The following is a 21403-nucleotide window of genomic DNA, read 5'->3' on the forward strand; positions in this document are numbered from 1 at the left end:
TACAAGTTTCCAATTTTTAATGACCAAACTCACTCATTAGTTTTTAAGCCATCAAGCTGAAATGCAATACCAAACCCCGGCCTTTGTCGAAGATTGCTTTGCCAAAATTTCAATCAATTTAATTGAAAAATGAGGGTGTGACAGTGCCGCCTCAACTTTTACAAAAAGCCGGATATGACGTCATCAAAGGTATTTATCGAAAAAATGAAAAAAACGTCCGGGGATATCATACCCAGGAACTTTCATGTCAAATTTCATAAAGATCGGTCCAGTAGTTTAGTCTGAATCGCTCTACACACACACACACACACACACACACACACACACACACACATACACCACGACCCTCGTCTCGATTCCCCCCTCTATGTTAAAAACAGCTTTTTGTTCAACATCATTTATGAAAACCAATTTTTCAAACATAGCGATCAAAGATACCTCCGTAGCGTGTTTGCTTAACGCCCAGCCGACCACGAAGGGCCATATCAGGGCGGTGCTGCTTTGACATATATAACGTGCGCCACACACAAGACAGAAGTCGCAGCACAGGCTTCATGTCTCACCCAGTCACATTATTCTGACACCGGACCAACCAGTCCTAGCACTAACCCCATAATGCCAGACGCCAGGCGGAGCAGCCACTAGATTGCCAATTTTAAAGTCTTAGGTTTGACCCGGCCGGGGTTCGAACCCACGACCTTCCGATCACGGGGCGGACGCCTTACCACTAGGCCAACCGTGCCGGTTCCGTAGCGTGTAAACATCTTGTCAATCATCATGGAGCAGCACAGACTGTGACGAGGTATACGCCACTTGCACGCATACCAACTTCTTCTTCTTCGTTCATGGGCTTAGACTCCCACGTTCACTCATGTTTTTCGCACGAGTGGATTTGTACGTGTATGACCGTTTTTACCCCGCCGTTCAGGCAGCATACGCCGATTTTGGGGGAGGCATGCTGGGTATTTTCGTGTTTCCATAACCCACCGAACTCTGACATGGATTACAGGATCTTTTCCGTGCGCACTTGGTCTTGTGCTTGCGTGTACACACGAAGGGGGTTAAGTCACTAGCAGGTCTGCACATAAGTTGACCTGGGAGATCGGAAACATCTCCACTCTTAACCCACCAGGCGGCAGCGACCGGGATTCGAACTCACGACCTCCCGATTAGGAGGCCGACGTCTTACCACCACGCCACTGCGCCCGTTGTACGCATACCAACACTGTACATCCTATCTTCATTCACTGTGCAATGGTATTGATTCGTGTGGCTGTATTACTTTTGCTCTAACACCTGTGCCACTACGCAATGATGATTTGGCCTATATGGTCCGCTGGACCCAAAAAGCAACAACTAACTAACTAACTACGCAATGATAATTCAGCAAACAATGTATCAAAGTAAGTCACGGATAGACCCGTGACGGGTTCTGGAAAGACAATGAAGAGATGATAAAAACATGTGTTTGTTTGTTTAGTATTCGCTGTCCTGCATGAAAAAAGATTCCATGCTATCATCGCTACTCGGAACAGGTTTCTTTCTCACACCTAGCGCGTCATCACTTTCGTCGTAGTACGCCACGGGGATGTGCAGACTGTGACGCATGCGCATGACGAGGTAGGTGATGACGTAACAGAAGAGCATGAAGAGCATGTTGAAGAGAAGGTGAAGGCCGAAGCAAGCACGAGCGTACTGGACGTTACGTATGTCTGACCGGTCCCAGCCGGAACTTCCCCCTCCTGGTCATCGTGAAAAAATAAGAAATTGCAACCATTACAATTTCGGGGAAGTAAATAATATTCGAAATCTTCCTGGAGACTAGGTAACTCTTACGTCAGGAAATCATTTTGTAAGTCGGCAAATTCGGCTTTCTTTATGTTCAAAGCCAAGTTCCTTATCTGAGCAAGTTGACATTGACAATGTTTTTGGCCCTGAAACCAAACTATCTTTAGCACATCAACAACGTTAGCAAAGTGTAGCCTTTCAAATAGCCAGAGACCGATGAGCCATTCGCTCAGATGTCAAACATCACAGGGGCACTAGTCATGCTTATTTTCCGCAAACAGTTGTCGCTCAAAATGACCATGAACATCGATTTGCTCAAACGTCTTCCGACAATCAACATTCATTCGAACAAACGACAAACAAACTGACCAGGAAACTTGTCGTGTTCATACGGCATGCAGAGAACAAGCAATGATCGCTCTATGGTCAGTATCTACTCACCAGGAAACTTGTCGTGTTCATACAGCATGCAGAGAACAAGCAATGGTCGCTCTATGGTCAGTATCTACTCACCAGGAAACTTGTCGTGTTCATACGGCATGCAGAGAACCAGCAATGGTCGCTCTATGGTCAGTATCTACTCACCAGGAAACTTGTCGTGTTCATACGGCATGCAGAGAACAAGCAATGATCGCTCTATGGTCAGTATCTACTCACCAGGAAACTTGTCGTGTTCATACGGCATGCCGACAACAAGCAATGGTCGCTCTATGGTCAGTATATACTCACCAGGAAACTTGTCGTGTTCATACGGCATGCAGACAACAAGCAATGGTCGCTCTATGGTCAGTATCTACTCACCAGGAAACTTGTCGTGTTCATACGGCATGCAGAGAACCAGCAATGATCGCTCTATGGTCAGTATATACTCACCAGGAAACTTGTCGTGTTTATAGAGCATGAAGGCCACGTGAGAGAACTAGCAATGATCGATCTATGGTCAGTATATACTCACCAGGAAACGTGTCGTGTTTATAGAGCATGAAGGCCACGTGAGAGAACTAGCAATGATCGCTCTATGGTCAGTATCTACTCACCAGGAAACTTGTCGTGTTCATACAGCATGAAGGCCACGTGAGAGAACCAGGTGCCGATGGTCAGCACGCAGAACGACCTGGTCAGCATGGTCCACACACCGCTGCGCCACCGGCACTCCAGGAGGATGGCCAGGGCGGTCAGCAGCATGAGAGGGATGGGGATGACGTGCACGATGGCCTCTAGCGGCTCCTTGCCGTGCATCTGGGAGTGGTAGTAGAACGCCACGCCGTACCTGATGGACAGAGAGCGCATGCTTCTGTCAGGCTACCCCTGATACGTTCGAAACCAATCAGATCTAACAAGAATTCAAAATGCAATCCCAGGGATGACGTGCACGATGGACCTCTAGCGGATTATTAGCGTGAAACTGAGAGTGGTAGTAGAACGCCATGCACGATGGACCTCTAGCGGATTATTGGCGTGAAACTGAGAGTGGTAGTAGAACGCCATGCACGATGGACCTCTAGCGGATTATTGGCGTGAAACTGAGAGTGGTAGTAGAACGCCATGGACGATGGACCTCTAGCGGATTATTGGCGTGCATCTGAGAGTGGTAGTAGAGCGCCACGCACGCCGTACCTGGTATTAATGCTAATACGATAATACTAGAACATGTATACAGCGCTCCTACACAGCTCGAAGCGCTGTAAGGAGCGCTGTACAATGTCGGGGGGGGGGGGGGGGGGGTATAGAAATAAGTACAATTTGAAGTAAAGGAGAATCATGGAAAAATAATTATACATCAATAAGCAAATCTGAAAGCTATAGAGGGAAGGAAATCTAATTAGCACCACTGTATTTACCATGACAATGACAAATCAATGCCGATGTCATTAACAGGTGCCATCTAAAAAACCCTGTGGGACATATTTTTATATCGGATTTGGCCTTGCGATGTGCCACACACTTGCTGTGTAGTAATGTAGACACCTTCAATGCCTTATTCCAAAGTGCTCGTAACTAAAGGACCAACCGGCACGGTTGGCCTTGTGGTAAGGCGTCCGCCCCGTTATCGGGAGGTCGTGGGTTCGAAGCCCGGCCGGGTCATACCTAAGACTTTAAAATTGGCAATCTAGTGGCTGCTCCGCCTGGCGTCTGGCATTATGGGGTTAGTGCTAGGACTGGTTGGTCCGGTGTCAGAATAATGTGACTGGGTGAGACATGAAGCCTGTGCTGCGACTTCTGTCTTGTGTGTGGCGCACGTTAAATGTCAAAGCAGCACCGCCCTGATATGGCCCTTCGTGGTCGGCTGGGCCTTAAGCAAACAAACAAACAAATAGCACCGCCCTGATATGGCCCTTCGTGGTCGGCTGGGCCTTAAGCAAACAAACAAACAAATAGCACCGCCCTGATATGGCCCTTCGTGGTCGGCTGGGCCTTAAGCAAACAAACAAACAAATAGCACCGCCCTGATATGGCCCTTCGTGGTCGGCTGGGCCTTAAGCAAACAAACAAACAAATAGCACCGCCCTGATATGGCCCTTCGTGGTCGGCTGGGCCTTAAGCAAACAAACAAACAAATAGCACCGCCCTGATATGGCCCTTCGTGGTCGGCTGGGCCTTAAGCAAACAAACAAACAAATAGCACCGCCCTGATATGGCCCTTCGTGGTCGGCTGGGCCTTAAGCAAACAAACAAACAAATAGCACCGCCCTGATATGGCCCTTCGTGGTCGGCTGGGCCTTAAGCAAACAAACAAACAAATAGCACCGCCCTGATATGGCCCTTCGTGGTCGGCTGGGCCTTAAGCAAACAAACAAACAAATAGCACCGCCCTGATATGGCCCTTCGTGGTCGGCTGGGCGTTAAGCAAACAAACAAGAAAACTAAAGGACCGTTGATAAGAAGACTACCTTTGACATACAAACGACTTAGTGTCATAATCCCGTTTCTGTTCATCGTCATATTTTCAATGTCTAGTGGTTATTTATTCTCACAACACGCCTAAACCTTGAGAATGTAGGTAATCTTGCAAATCGTCACGATCATAAGATTATTGCATTACTCATAGTTTTTTCAGCAAAGAAACCTTTTCATTGTGCTTACTCACTTCTATAACACATGGAAAGGGGGAGCAGAAAACACAAGTCATTATTCTATCTTGAAGCAGAGTTGCCTAACTGCCTTTATTGGAGCCTTTTTCAATTTTTGTTTCTTTTCTCATAACTTCAAACAATTCAATTGTGAGCATGACGAAATGCACGTACGCTTCACAGCCGTCAAGGGCGAAACAGCAGAAGAAAACGCAAACAACCAAAAGAGTAGATAGAGAATTTACCGTCTGCAAAAAAATACCCAATCACAGCATTTAAAATGTTAATGGGGGAACGTTAAAGGCACAGATTGTACGGTATTCCTGGTGTATGGTGACATATCACTCCAAGCCGAGCTATATGTAGCTCTTTGGGCGATTTGAGACAGGTCAGAACATTTCTAAGTTTGATAGTTTAAAGAGTTAAACACAATTAATTTACACAACATTCCTATTGGTTTACCGTGAACTGGGCAAACAGAATGTGTGTACGCTTGTGGGACGCCAAACAGTCTTTTAATAGGGATGCTAGCCCCCCAAAGAACTGTGTCTATAGTCGCCCCAAGTCGTATTCCCTTCGGTTCTTGGTATGGTGTTATGACGTCATGCACGATGAACGCCTAAATAGCCTTACACTTACCAAGCAAACGACAAAGCTCCAGACACATGCGCAGCGCCAGGAATCATGGGAACTCCCGCCCAGGTGAAAAGGTCAATGACGGCGTGAAGAATGAAGATGCCATATATGGTCATGTGCTGCGCATACACAAGTTTGCGAAAGTTGCCGTGTTCGTCTGTCAATGAGACCCCGCCGTCCAGAAATTCTCCCAGAAACCCTGCTCAGAAAAAAACAACCGAACAACTGCTTCGTAAGGTTCGTGACGCAGAATGTATGCACCAATATGTCAGTAAACCTTAACTAGATGAGACAACGTGGAACACAACGAATGCAATTCAACGCGTAACAAAACAATCACAATTAAATGCAATGCGATATGGGACAATCCAATCCAATCCAATCCAATCCAATCCAATACAATCCAATACAATACAACAACAACTTCACAAAAACCCGCTATTGTGGTTTTTTTTCAAGGGAAATGGTAAAAGGTGACACAGTGAAAGTCGCTGAGACTTAACACCCCCCCCCCTTGCCCCCCACCCCCACACCCAACCACAAAACAACACAAATCTCTCACCAACAAGAGGGAAGAGAATCTTGAAGATGGTTTCCACAGGTACGTCTCTTTTACATCGCACACTGTAACTGATGCACGGCCTCATCTCTCTGCCATCTACGTACGTCTGTGGACACAAAGGACAAAGCTAAAACCCCGAGAGAGAGAGAGAGAGAGAGAGAGAGAGAGAGAGAGAGAGAGAGAGAGAGAGAGAGAGAGAGAGAGAGAGAGAGAGAGGGAGACAGAGACAGAGACAGAGAGACAGAGACAGAGACACAGAGAGAGAGAGAGAGAGAGAGAGAGAGAGAGAGAGAGAGAGATAACAAACAAATAAGACCGAACGACCCGACCGAGATCTAGACCATAACCAGATCTCCTGGAATGGTATGCATGACAAAGCGCCCATCTGGGTTAAAACTAACCGGTTTCTGGTCGGACTGGTTGAAGTCTGACCCACCTGGTTCCAACCCACTTAAGCACTTTGTCGTGCATACCAGCCCAGGCCTGGCCATTCACTGACCTGACAGTACTGACGACAGGCGTGGAAGATCCACCACACGGAGATCAGAATAAAGAAGATGCCTTCGTCAATGTGACCCCAGAATGACCCCATCCTTGTCCACTGTCACAGGACCTGGAGGACTTGTGTGATGCCTTGTCTGTGATGGGTAGACAACAATTATGAAATAATCGTTTGATTTAATGACACTCAATAAAACGCAGGAAACATTTGTCTTCACGTCTCCAATACAAAAACAGATATACGAACCAAAACAAAAACCCCAAAATAACCACATTAATACCTTAACAAACAAAAAAGAAAACAAGTCGCGTAAGGCGAAAATACAATATTTAGTCAAGTAGCTGTCGAACTCACAGAATGAAACTGAACGCAATGCCATTTTTCAGCAAGACCGTATACTCGTAGCATCGTCAGTCCACCGCTCATGGCAAAGGCAGTGAAATCGACAAGAAGAGCGGGGTACGCGGGTACTAGTTGCGCTAAGAAGGATAGCACGCTTTCTGTACCTCTCTTTGTTTTAACTTTCTGAGCGTGTTTTTAATCCAAACATATCATATCTATATGTTTTTGGAATCAGGAACCGACAAGGAATAAGATGAAAGTGTTTTTAAATTGATTTGGACAATTTAATTTTGATAATAATTTTTATATATTTAATTTTCAGAGCTTGTTTTTAATCCGAATATAACATATTTATATGTTTTTGGAATCAGCAAATGATGGAGAATAAGATAAACGTAAATTTGGATCGTTTTATAAATTTTTATTTTTTTTTACAATTTTCAGATTTTTAATGACCAAAGTCATTAATTAATTTTTAAGCCACCAAGCTGAAATGCAATACCGAACCCCGGGCTTTGTCGAAGATTACTTGACCAAAATTTCAACCAATTTGGTTGAAAAATGAGGGCGTGACAGTGCCGCCTCAACTTTCACGAAAAGCCGGTTATGACGTCATCAAAGACATTTATCCAAAAAATGAAAAAAACGTTCGGGGATTTCATACCCAGGAACTCTCATGTCAAATTTCATAAAGATCGGTCCAGTAGTTTAGTCTGAATCGCTCTACACACACACACACACACACACACACACGCACACACGCACACACGCACACACGCACATACACCCCGACCCTCGTTTCGATTCCCCCTCGATGTTAAAATATTTAGTCAAAACTTGACTAAATATAAAAAAGAAACAACCAAACAAGCAAACAAACACATAAACAAACAAAGCAAAGGTGTTGATTTTTGGAACATAACAAACTTAAGGGACTGTGTGCATGTGAAAGCCTGACACAATCTGAGACTGAGCGGGCCTGGAAACACAGCAAACAATTACACGGCATGTTTTGTTAATTGTATTATGATCAACATCTACTTTTCATTCTGACAGGAAATACGCAACGCCCCGTGGACATTGAAGGAATGAAACTGATTCTTATCAAAAGGACATGCCTGACTCTAAGGCTGTAACTTAATGTTGCACAGTCGCAGGGCATCCGCGCGCGCGCGGCGTGTGTATGTGTGTGCTAACTAGGATATGATATGCTTTATCTGTGATTCTGATGAGATGTGAAATATTTTAGTGGTAACTTTGCTGGTTTTTCAGTGCTATTAGTATTTGGTCCCAATTCTTATTGTGGAAATATCTAGATTTTATTTGGAGTTTTATGCTTCTTTGCCAAGAGCGGTTCACGTATGCAGTACACCTGGTAAAAATATATGGTTTTTATATTTAGTCAAGTTTTGACTAAATATTTTAACATCGAGGGGGAATCGAAACGAGGGTCGTGGTGTATGTGCGTGTGTGCGTGTGTGCGTGTGTGTGTGTGTGTGTGTAGAGCGATTCAGACTAAACTACTGGACCGATCTTTATGAAATTTTACATGAGAGTTTCTGGGTATGAAATCCCCATACGTTTTTTTCATTTTTTTGATAAATGTCTTTGATGACGTCATATCCGGCTTTTCGTGAAAGTTGAGGCGGCACTGTCACGCCCTCATTTTTGAACCAAATTGGTTGAAATTTTGGTCAAGTAATCTTCGACGAAGCCCGGACTTCGGTATTGCATTTCAGCTTGGTGGCTTAAAAATTAATTAATGACTTTGGTCATTAAAAATCTGAAAATTGTAAAAAAAAATAAAAATTTATAAAACGATCCAAATTTACGTTTATCTTATTTTCCATCATTTGCTGATTCCAAAAACATATAAATATGTTATATTCGGATTAAAAACAAGCTCTGAAAATTAAATATATAAAAATTATTATCAAAATTAAATTGTCCAAATCAATTTAAAAACACTTTCATCTTTTTCCTTGTCGGTTCCTGATTCCAAAAACATATAGATATGATATGTTTGGATTAAAAACACGCTCAGAAAGTTAAAACGAAGAGAGGTACAGAAAAGCGTGCTATCCTTCTTAGCGCAACTACTACCCCGCTCTTCTTGTCAATTTCACTGCCTATGCCGTGAGCGGTGGACTACGGTCTTGCTGCGTTGCATTCAACTCAACTCAACTCAACTCAACTCAAATTTTATTGGCTTCAATTTTCATAGAAGAATTTGTCTTGCGCTTGGGAGAAAATAAGAGTATAACATATAAAAACAGCATTCATATCACATTTCATGTATCACACACAGTAATCACTAGTATAAGCCTACAATTATCACATTTGTACCTGTATCATACATGCAAATAAATAGTATCACATTTCCACGTATCACACACAATATATACATTACATAACATACAGCAAGCTTCCATCTCCCGCGCCCCCCCCCCCCCCCCTCCCACACATACATATCCTCGCACGTGCGTCGACTCCATACAAATGACATCATCAGTCCATTAACTAAAATGCACAATGACTAGTAGTGGGTACATGATACTTAATACGTGCTCAACTAGACCTGCTAACTAAAATAATAACAGAAACAAAAACAAGGACTGGGCACAACATTTACACGTGTGTGACCTACTTACATCAAGTGCCTGTGATCTATAAATAACAATGATTGCGTTTAAAGTAAAACATGAATAATGCCGATGTTTGCTAACAATGAATACATAATAACTAAGATAAGAATGTATGTGCTTTCATAATATGATTATTTTATAAAACACAGTGGGGAAATTTGGAAAATAATTTTTATACGAAACTGCGCACATCGAGTCGAGCTCTGTGGCGTGTGTGTTCGGAGGCAGGAGACACACATGGCTGTGGATATTAATGTTCGGTGGATTAAAAAGGATACCCCGACTTCGGCAGGGCAGAAGGAGGTACAAGACGGTGTGCTGTATTGCTGTGTGTGAGTGTGCTGTGCAGACCTTCTGTGTTATGTGCATGTTCTATTCTAGTCTGTCCGTAGGCTTCATCTGAGGGCCTATTGTGTACAAGGGGAGGTCACTTCCGCCTTATAAACAAACACATGTGGAGACCCACAGAAATACCATAGCATCGTAATGAAAGAGGGCAAAAATACTGATAACAGTCTAGGACATTATTTCTAGGACTGACTAAGCAATGGAACAACATCATGATCTTCATAAGCAAATGATAGTGAGAACAAAACAGAATTCTTACTCTTCTGACTGCTCCCAGTGATTGACATTCAAAACAAACTGTTCTATTCTAAATAGTTGTAAAAAAACTTCATAAGAATAATATTAAACATACATACTTGATTTGTTTAAACATAATTCTAGTGTAAAAGTATACTTTATAAGTTGTGGAGATAATTTTAAAACATGAAGATAAAAAACACAGCAATAACATGACAACATTAGAGTACAATGCATTCCTAGCTAGCTCTGAGGAAAACTCCATTGTACATTTTTCAGTTTCACATGCATGCACTAAGTGGTATCATTGAGAACTGAGATGGCGGATGGAATAAACGACTTCCGCATGCGAGAGGTTCTACACTTTGCAGCTCTGTATCTACGCCTAGATGGCATGAGTGCAAACTGATCATGCAGGGGGTGCGATTCATCTTCAACGACCTTTCGTGCTTTTGTGGCTGTTCTCTTATGCACCAGTTCATCCAAGCTTGGGAACTGAACCCCAACCACCTTTTCTGCCTGTCTGATCACTCTTGCCAGATGGCTCTTGTCCTCTACAGTAGCCCCATAGTACCATACCATGAGGTTGAAGGTCAAAACACTTTCAATGCTGGCTCTGTAGAACATTGCCAGTATTTCAGGGCAGACCTTGAACTGCTTGAGTTTCCTCAGAAAGTACAGTCTTGAATTGCACTTGCTAACTACCTTGGCTATGTGTTTTGACCACGAGAGATCTGAACTGATGATGCAGCCCAAGTATTTGTACTCTTGTACTTGTTCTACCTCTTTCCCCCCTATCACTAGTGGCTCTGTTTCCTTTTCCCCTCTCCTAAAGTCTGTGATCATCTCTTTTGTTTTGCCCACATTGAGGTCTAGGCTGTTCTGGTCACACCACTCTACTAGTTTGTCCACCTCCTGTTTGTACACTGTGTCATCATCATTCTGTATCAGGCCTACCAGAGCTGAGTCATCAGCAAACTTCGAAAGTTTGCCATTGGTGGCTCTACAGTCGTTGGTGTACAGGGTGAAGATTGTCGGAGACAAACAGCAGCCTTGTGGACTCCCTGTACTGATCTCGAGGCTGTCTGAGATGACCCCGTCTACTGCCACGTACTGAGATCGACCCACCAGGAAGTCGATAATCCACTTGATGATCTGCGGACTGACTGACAGAGCGTTCAGCTTGTCATACATGAGGCTAGGCTTGACTGTATTAAACGCGGAACTAAAATCCACATATAACACTCTAGCTGAGGTGTTGGGCTTCTCTAGATGTTCAAGGATGCTGTGAGCGATCAGAATGGTAGCGTCGTCTGTGCCTCTGCGTGCTCTGTAGGCAAACTGTAGCGGATCCATCTGATCCTCAGTTTCCTGCAAGAGACGCTTCAGCACCAGCTTCTCAAGACATTTCATCACCACTGGTATATATCTCTGTGGTTGCATTGCGTTCAGTTTCATTCTGTGAGTTCGACAGCTACTTGACTAAATATTGTATTTTCGCCTTACGCGACTTATTTTTATATTTAGTCAAGTTTTGACTAAATATTTTAACATCGAGGGGGAATCGAGACGAGGGTCGTGGTGTATGTGTGTCTGTCTGTCTGTGCGTGTGTGTGTGTGTGTGTGTGTGTGTGTAGAGCGATTCAGACTAAACTACTGGACAGATCTTTATGAAATTTGACATGAGAGTTCCTGGGTATGAAATCCCCGAACGTTGTTTTCATTTTTTTGATAAATGTCTTTGATGACGTCATATCCGGCTTTTCGTGAAAGTTGAGGCGGCACTGTCACGCCCTCATTTTTCAACCAAATTGGTTGAAATTTTGGTCAAGTAATCTTCGACGAAGCCCGGACTTCGGTATTGCATTTCAGCTTGGTGGCTTAAAAATTAATTAATGACTTTGGTCATTAAAAATCTGAAAATTGTAAAAAAAAATAAAAATTTATAAAACGATCCAAATTTACGTGTATCTTATTCTCCATCATTTGCTGATTCCAAAAACATATAAATATGTTATATTCGGATTAAAAACAAGCTCTGAAAAATAAATATATAAAAATTATTATCAAAATTAAATTGTCCAAATCAATTTAAAAACACTTTCATCTTATTCCTTGTCGGTTCCTGATTCCAAAAACATATAGATATGATATGTTTGGATTAAAAACACGCTCAGAAAGTTAAAACAAAGAGAGGTACAGAAAAGCGTGCTATCCTTCTTAGCGCAACTACTACCCCGCTCTTCTTGTCAATTTCACTGCCTTTGCCATAAGCGGTGGACTGACGATGCTACGAGTATACGGTCTTGCTGAAAAATGGCATTGCGTTCAGTTTCATTCTGTGAGTTCGACAGCTACTTGACTAAATATTGTATTTTCGCCTTACGCGACTTCTTTATATGTGAAGTGGACAAGATGTGAACGCGGTATGATATAGAGTGAGTGCGTGTGGGTGTAAGTGAGTGTGTGTATGCATTTCTGTTAGCACTCTGGTTGTTGTGTTTGAATGTACTATGTATTGAATGAACTCAAACCACGATATATTCCTGTGTAATGCACGTGGTTGAAATACAATCTTATGTCTTATGATTTAGTTAATCCTAATTAATTCATGCCTATCATTCACGCAACAGATGTTATGATAAAGTGCTCAGGTACAGTGTAGCCATCCACTATTCAAGCGAGGAGAGGCGTGTCTGTGTGTTTGTATTTTAAATTGTTTATTCTGTTTAAGCGAACGACAGATTCGAGCTTTTGTCAAATACATCTGCGAACAGAAGTGGAATGAACGTCATATCGTTGAATCTTGAATAGACAGACAGATAGGCAGGCAGGTAGGCAGACAGACAGACAGACAGAAAGTCAGACTACTAATTTACCCCTCCCCCACCCTCCCCCCCACTCCCCTTTAACACACACAACCGCACTAGGGTTGATTGACGGAAAAACGAATTGACAGACAAACAGACAGATAGACAGACTGACAGACAGACTGACACACAGACACAGACACACACACACACACGCACACACACACACACACACACACACACACACACACACACACACAGACAGACAGACAGACACACGCACACACACACACACATACACACACACACACACACAGACACAGACAGACACGCACACACACACATACACACACACACACACGCGCACACATGCACAAGCACACATGTTTTTATAACGCTTATATAACTAGGGGCATTGTTTTCACAAAACTACAAGATTGCATTGTCATCTGTTTAGGTCAGCGTATGCTCATGTCACGCACAAGTAAAGTACGTGTCCTCTGCATTGCTGACATCACGACTGGAAGAAAGGACATCGCTTGTCAGGTGACCAAGCGTACATTATTCTTCACTGCTCAAAAGCTACCGGATGTGAGAAAGGGAGGAGCGAGCGGGGGGAGGGTTAGTTAGTTAGTTGTGTAATTGTGTTGATCAGCATATGTTTGACTTTTGGAAGAAACGCTCTTAATTTATTTGCTGTGTCAACTTGAGTTTTGTAGTTTGAAAGAGGAAGATCGTTATTAAGTCGTGGATGACAGACTGCGTGCGTGTTTCATGCATGTGTGCGTCACACACACACACACACACACACACACACACACACACACACACACACACACACACACACACACACTCACTCACACACACTAACATACACCCTCACAAACACACACACACACACACACACACACACACACACACACACACACACACACACACTAACATACACACGCTTTTTTTTAGAGCTCATGTTTGCCTACTTGCAGGTTCACAGTTTAGTGCAATAAAACATACATTGACAACTAAATAACTAAGAAATAAATAACAAAGTACAAAAATGGATTCTTAAATAAATGAATAATGAATAAATGAATCGGTCAATAAATAAACAAGTAAACTGCCTAGCTTGCATATTTTCATTCTTAAAATTAAAAAATGCATTAAATCATTAGGCTTAGTATAAATAGGCAAGTCAACAAAAGGTGAATAAATAGAGAAAATACATACATAAATACCAAAATACGTCAAAACAAACAAACATAAACAATCAATAAATAGTTAGATGAAGAGATAAATAAAAAAAATAAAAAATACACACAAAAATACATGTACCTTTTTAAGTTCTCGAAACACGATGCCTGATGCAGCTTCATAAAAGCGTCGGTCACTTCTTAACTGACATCGAGCAAATTAATTTCAACACTTAATACGGCGTCACCACAGAATATCACTCTGTCAGTTTGACTGGCTGTTGCTGCTGAAAGTTGGAGAAACAAATGTCAACAACAGATAACGGCGCCACCACAGAAGAGAATATCGCTCTGCCTATTTGACTGTCTGCTGCACGTGCCAGGGGGGCAGCACATGTCAACAACACTTCACAGAGGTAGCAGGCGGGTCCGCGGAAGAGTTTTGTAATGTCCGTTTGCACAGTAACCGGTGAAAAGAACCGTCCCGTTGCTGACACAAAAGATACAAGGACATCAGCAAGTTATGGGAGTGAACATCGAAACATCGCTTAAAGCCGCAGTCGTTCTCGTCATAACTTTGACTCATCTAGGCTTTTTACAAAGGATCACACCATTCTTCCACTTGATCACATACCAAGAATAAACAGCTTGACACGTTCTTGGCGCATCTTGAGCAGAGTGGGAATTCTTCAATGAATTAATGTCCAAGTATGACACAAGCGGATCTTGAGAACATGATTATTGTGAAATGTTCCTCTGGGAACAGAAAGTAGTCAGATTTCATCATAGTGGGCGGGGTGTTTTCTTCGAGTGATTGACAGCATGAGGCGGACCTGTGTTTTCGCTTGATTGACAAGTGGGCGTGGGCTCCAATCAAAATTAACGTATGCAGTGTGAGGTTGTCCAGTGAAGTTTGTGTCACCATGCGGTGTTTGCTGCCACTACTGTCTCACAGGAGAAATGTTGTACGGCTGACATCGACATATGTCGTGTACGTGTGAATGTGTGTGTGTGTGTGTGTGTTTGTGCGTCCGTGTGTGCGTGCGTGTCACACACACAGATACACAAACACACAGGCAGGCAGATAGACAGGCGGACACAGACACAGACACACGAACAAACAGACACACAAACAGACAGACAGACAGACAGACACTCACACACACACACATTCCTCTCTCGATCTCTCCCCCTGCCTCCCGCCCTCTCACTGTCTCTGCCTCACACACACTCGACACCGTAAAATGGTCGGTAAGAGTAATTTAAACAAGAAAACAACTCAGACAGAGGGGTACGGTCAGTTGTCTTTATTTATGGACCATCTCACAGTTAAGCCAAACAAATTGTGCAAATAAACAGAAAGACTTGTGCTGTCTTCTGTATCCGGCTAGCCCACTCACACAAATAAAAATAAATATAATAAAGATTCAGCCAGTGTGTGTGTTTGTGTGTGTATGTGTGTGTGTGCGTGTGTGTGTGTGTGTGTGTGTGTGCGTGTGTGTGTGTGTGCGTGTGCGTGTGCGTGTGTGTGTGTCCGTGCGCGTGTGTGTCAGTGTGCGTGTGCGTGTGTGTGTGTGTGAGTGTGTGTGTGCGTATGTGTGTGTGCGTGCGTGCGTGTGTGTGTCAGTGTGTGTGTGTGTGTGTGTGTGGGCGCTTGTGTACATCACACATGTACGAGCTTTAAATATGTTGACAGTAGGCTGACACTATTATGCACACATTTTCTGAAGAAGAGGGTAGACAATCATACACTCTGAGCATATCTTCTTCAGAAAGACACAGTAAGCATGGAACAAAGACTAAGAATGTTTGGGCACGACAGTTCACAATGGTCATCGAAAGGTAAATACGGCGGGGATGTAGCTCAGTCGGTTGCGCGCTGGGTTTGTATTCAGTTGGCTGCTGTCAGCGTGAGTTCGTCCCCACGTTCGGCGAGAGATTTATTTCTCAGAGTCAACTTTGTGTGCAGACTCTCCTCGGTGTCCGAACACCCCCCGTGTGTACACGCAAGCACAAGACCAAGTGCGCACGAAAAAGATCCTAGATCCTGTAATCCATGTCAGAGTTCGGTGGGTTATAGAAACACGAAAATACCCAGCATGCTTCCTCCGAAAACAGCGTATGGCTGCCTAAATGGCGGGGTAAAAAACGGTCATACACGTAAAATTCCACTCGTGCAAAAAACACGAGTGTACGTAGGAGTTTCAGCCCACGAACGCAGAAGAAGAAGAAGAAGAAAGGTAAATACAAACGACATCGGAATCTTTCTTTTAAGACCTAAAACAAATCTGAAAAAATCGGGGCATAAAAAGGAGGGTATCTCAAAGCGAGGGTAGGCCGACATTTACAGAGGTTGTCAAGAGAAAGTTTGAAAGAGCAAGTTCCTTAAAGGGAGACAATCTTAGATGTGTGGATCTTAAAAGGGGGGTTTCCACGGTAACATTTCGTCTTCAGCGAAACATATATATGAGACAATGCCAAAAGGTGACGTTTTCATGTCAGTATGTCCCAAATGACATCACCAGTACATTTTTCATTCTATCTAATCTGTTTTCGTTCTATTTTTTCTAATAACATGCGTTAACAATTGATTGCCAACTGGAATGGAAGAGCACAAAAAGTGTAACTTGATATGTAGTTTCTCTAGAGGGAAAAACATCTTCCACTTTCATGTCAGTGTGTCCCATGCAACATACATTTGCCAAACAGCTATGTGTAAGTAGATTATTTGTTAGTGGTATAGAAAATACTGATCAACAATTAAAGTCAGTTTTCACATTCATTTTCTACCTATTTCTTATTTGTTTATTCTGTTGGCAATGGTGAAATGTCAGCAATCGTGTGTCATTCGGGACAGTAGACATGACACCTGACCTTTTGTCACAGTCTCATACATACAAAAGCTTGGGCACTACAGTAAACCTTGCTTGTGACAAGAGTAGGGTCACCGGTGTGACAATACTGACCAAGGACAAAGAGTCGTCTGCAACCCTGGTAAAATGACAGAACCAGACTTTGGACGTCCTGGCAAGTCACGTCTGTTTGTTTGTTTGTTTATTTGTTGCTTAACGTCCAGCCGACTACGCAGAGCCATATCAGGACGAGGAAGGGGGGGATGAAGGGGGCCACTTGTCAAGCGATTCCTGTTTACAAATGCACTAACCCATTACTTGTGTCCCAGCAGGCTTTAGTAAAACTAAATTAATACCTACTGGAAGATTACCAGTTTCCAGTATGTTAAAATAGGCTTAACCTATCTACTGCTGGACTTACATCAGAACACTAACAGATTAAACTATACATGAATCGCGAGACAAGCGGCAAGAGAAGAGATTTTTGGAAAAAATACAGGTGAATGAGCAAGAAGGCAGAAAAAAGAAAAGAATTCATGAAGAAAAAGAGAGCATGACAGGAAAGAGGAACCAAAAATCTACCTAACAGAAAACTAGAAAGCTCCTGCGGTTCCAAAAACAGGAGGGGCCTTTAATTTCATAACCGCAGTGCCCCACTGCGGGAGCAAGTCACGTCATCACGGGTATAATTATGTATTTGAGCAGTTCTTTCCCATACAAGGAAACTGAGCAAACAAATCGATCACACGAATAACGTATTATGCTTTTTGTGTTCTCTGATATTATGCAGAAATGTACATCAGAAGTTCATAATTCTTGAGACGAACAAACAAATAAACAAACAAACCGACAAATCAGCGTGCCAATAAACTGGCCAATCTACAAACAAACAAACACGACTAAAGGTACAACAACAACACAAAGCGCACCTGCGGAGACTCTGTGATTCTGTCAGAAAGATAAATCCTTCCTTGAAGCGGCGTGACGTGTTCAGCTTGAAGGGGGGGGGGGGGGGGGGGGGGGGTTCAGCACTTTTTTGAAAGTAACTGATCGTGGACCGATAAAATACAACAATATCTATTCTAATGACGCAAAAATGATTTCCGCTGATATCTTGCTTTTGTAAAACATCATTGAGGCATATTATGACATGCGTTCCTCACTATGGGAATAAAAACTAAAGAAAACTAAAAAAAAAACTAAAAAAAAAAAAAAAAAAAAAAAAAAACCCCAACACAAAACCAACATGACACGAGTACAGACGGGTTTGTGTTTTCGTGTAGGTGCATGCGAGCATGATTGCGTGTGTGTGTGTTTATGTGAGTGTTTGTATTCGCGTACAATTGTGTACGAATGCATTGCTTTAGTACATTCTTAGCTTCGATTGTCCTTGTTTTAGAGGCAATCGTCACATTCACCAAAAGAGTGTCTGCAAGACAAGTAAGTCTGGCGTTGTCATCGTTCTTGTGTGTGACGTCAATAAAGTTCATTACGCGTCATTGCAATCACATCTTTTGTCAGGTCATCGTACGGTAAAATGGCAATTATTTTTTTTTTAAATCTGCAGTTTCTCCAAATTCACGACTGTGTTAAGTCTGTGTTAAGACTGTGTTAAGTCTGTGTTAAGACTGTGTTAAGTCTGTGTTAAGACCGTGTTAAGACTGTGTTAAGACTGTGTTAAGTCGTGGCTTGCAGATCAATTTACTTTACCACACGCTTGGTGAAAGTGTCGGCACTCGGGCATTAGTTAAATTCTTGCTTTGCGCACAGACAGCGGAAATAATCTCAGTTCTCCACGTAGGACATCATGCTGCTGCCAAGGTTACCATGGCAAAGGCCTTGCGCTATGGTCAGGTTCACAATACATCAAGGAAGAACGGCGCTGATGTCACAGTTGTCATCGTGAAAAATCCACGTCACGGAAAGACCCATAGGCGCCACTGCAAGTCCTTGCACCAATCCATGCAGCGGAGAATGATGGTGACGTCACACTTGAAATGTCTATGTTCTGGCGCCAGTCAGCGTCACTCTAAGTGAGTCCTTACAGAGTTAACCATAGAGGTGACGTCACAGTTACAATGTCTACGTTCTGGCGCCAGTCAGCGTCACTCTAAGTGAGTCCTTACAGAGTTAACCATAGAGGTGACGTCACAGTTACAATGTCTACGTTCTGGCGCCAGTCAGCGTCACTCTAAGTGAGTCCTTACAGAGTTAACAATAGTGGTGACGTCACAGTTACAATGTCTACGTTCTGGCGCCAGTCAGCGTCACTCTAAGTGAGTCCTTACAGAGTTAACAATAGTGGTGACGTCACAGTTACAATGTCTACGTTCTGGCGCCAGTCAGCGTCACTCTAAGTGAGTCCTTACAGAGTTAACAATAGTGGTGACGTCACATTCATCATGGCTATGGTCTTAACTGTGAGCCAATCAATGATTTATGTGTGCACGTACATCCCGAGAACGACAGAGATGTCAGAGTTGCGAAGATCAAGACCTTGGGTGCATCACATAAAGTCAGGTTTTCCTCAAAGACTTGAATGATTGTTACAACACACTTGCAAAGGTCGCAACCTTACGCTACCCAAAGTCACACCCATCTTCCATACAGAAGAGTAGGGTTGCGACGTCACGTATTTGGATGGTAACCACTATCACGTTCAGTCAGGTATGCGTCAAAAAGCAACGTCACAGCTGCCAAGGATACGACCTTGCAGAAGCAGGCAAGATACCTCAGATACTTTTATTTTGTTAAAGTAAAAAAGAGAGACATTATAATCACAGTCCTCCACGCTAAACTGTTCGGCTCTACGTCTAAACGCCACATTCTGTGTATAACTGCTAGCTCAGACGTCCATGGCCAAGTCTTCAGGCGAAATATCACCACCTGTTCTCCAATGTCACTGACCGGTGTGACGACACTGCTGTCAGGATCCAGCCAGCGTGACGTAGGGCCAGGTAGGGAGGTAATGGCGATGGCAGTGACCGGTGTGACGTCACTGTGGTTAGGACTCGGCCAAGCGTGACGAAGGGCCAGAAAGGGGAGGTGATGGCGATGTCAGTGACCGGTATGACGTCACTGCGGTCAAGACCCCTAGCATGACGTAGGGCCAGGAAGAGGAGGTGATGGCGATGTCATTGACCGGTGTGACGTCACTGCGTTCAAGACCCCTAGCATGACGTAGGACCAGGAAGAGGAGGTGATGGCGATGTCATTGACCGGTGTGACGTCTCTGCAGTCAAGACCCGGCGAGCAGCACGTAGGGCCAGGGGTTGTTGTAAGGGGAGGTGATGGCGATGTCGGCACAGTTGATGTACTGCACGTTGTTGTAACACGCCCACAACCAGGGGGTGCTGGAACACTCTCGTCTGCTCCGTCTGTACGCTGCACATAGGGTGTAGGAGTTTGGGTCAAGTTTACAATGATCCAGGCTGCATGAAGCGAACCTGGGTGTCACCCACTTGGGCGGGAACAAACCGCGGGGTCTGATTGAATGAAATCACAACAAATCTCAATTTCAACCAATCCGAACCCGCTGCTGCGTGCCATCCATTTAGTTGGGTCGCACCCAGTTTTGCTTCGTGCACCTCAGCTCTGGCTACACACACACACCGGCAGACAGTCTGCAACCCGCGTACATCTGATCGTCAATTCGGTCGACCTTCATCCATCCTTACATAACATTTGTCTTTGTGTGTCTCCGGTTCTGTCTGTCTGTCTGCCAGTCTTTCCCCAGTCCCCTGTCACACACACACACAGGCACACACACACAGGCACACACACACACACACACAGCCAATACTAAAGATACCCACACCACCACCACCACTAACAACAACAACAACAACAACAACACCACCACCAACGACAACAACAACAACAACAACATCACTAACAACAACAACAACAACAACAGTACTAACAACAACAACAACAGTACTAACAACAACAACAACAGTACTAACAACAACAACAACAGTACTAACAACAACAACAGCACTAATAACAACAACAACAACAACAACAACAACAACAACAACAACAACAACAACAACAACAGCACTACAAACAACAACAACAACAACAACAATAACAACAACAACTCACAGGTCCTCCACCGCCACTGCAGCACACAGCGCGAGCACGTGAATCCCTGGGGGAGCTGGAGGGTGACGCGGTGCACACCGGACCTGACGGGCATGTAGCGGTTAGCCCAGCCAAACACCTTCAGGCTCCCTCCCTGCCCCCCGCACCCCCACGTGATGTCCCGCCCTGGCTGCCTGATGGGGCACAGCGAAAACGTCACCATGTCCGTTCCCTGCATGACGTCATGAACATGATAGTTTGTGTCTTTCAAGAAGACTACAACAAATTAAAGCGAAGCTTCCCTGCTTTAAAGTCTCCATCCACATCCCCCCCC

At 43.7% G+C, this 21403-nt stretch overlaps 1 protein-coding gene across 1 annotated transcript; it reads right to left on the bottom strand.

Moving 5' to 3' along the window:
• On the bottom strand, window positions 1–14845 carry LOC138975241 (transmembrane protein 45B-like). The gene is made up of 6 exons (XM_070347897.1): window positions 14274–14845; window positions 6557–6695; window positions 6058–6163; window positions 5499–5694; window positions 2826–3058; window positions 1–1742 (listed from the first exon to the last, which is right to left on the bottom strand). Exons 2-6 carry the CDS (start codon window positions 6647–6649, stop codon window positions 1477–1479), a joined length of 894 nt encoding a protein of 297 aa, XP_070203998.1. The 5' UTR covers window positions 6650–6695; window positions 14274–14845; the 3' UTR covers window positions 1–1476.
• Between the last annotated feature and the right edge of the window lie 6558 nt (window positions 14846–21403).

Source organism: Littorina saxatilis, linkage group LG9 (genome assembly GCF_037325665.1).
Source record: "Littorina saxatilis isolate snail1 linkage group LG9, US_GU_Lsax_2.0, whole genome shotgun sequence".
Lineage (NCBI taxonomy): Eukaryota > Metazoa > Mollusca > Gastropoda > Littorinimorpha > Littorinidae > Littorina > Littorina saxatilis.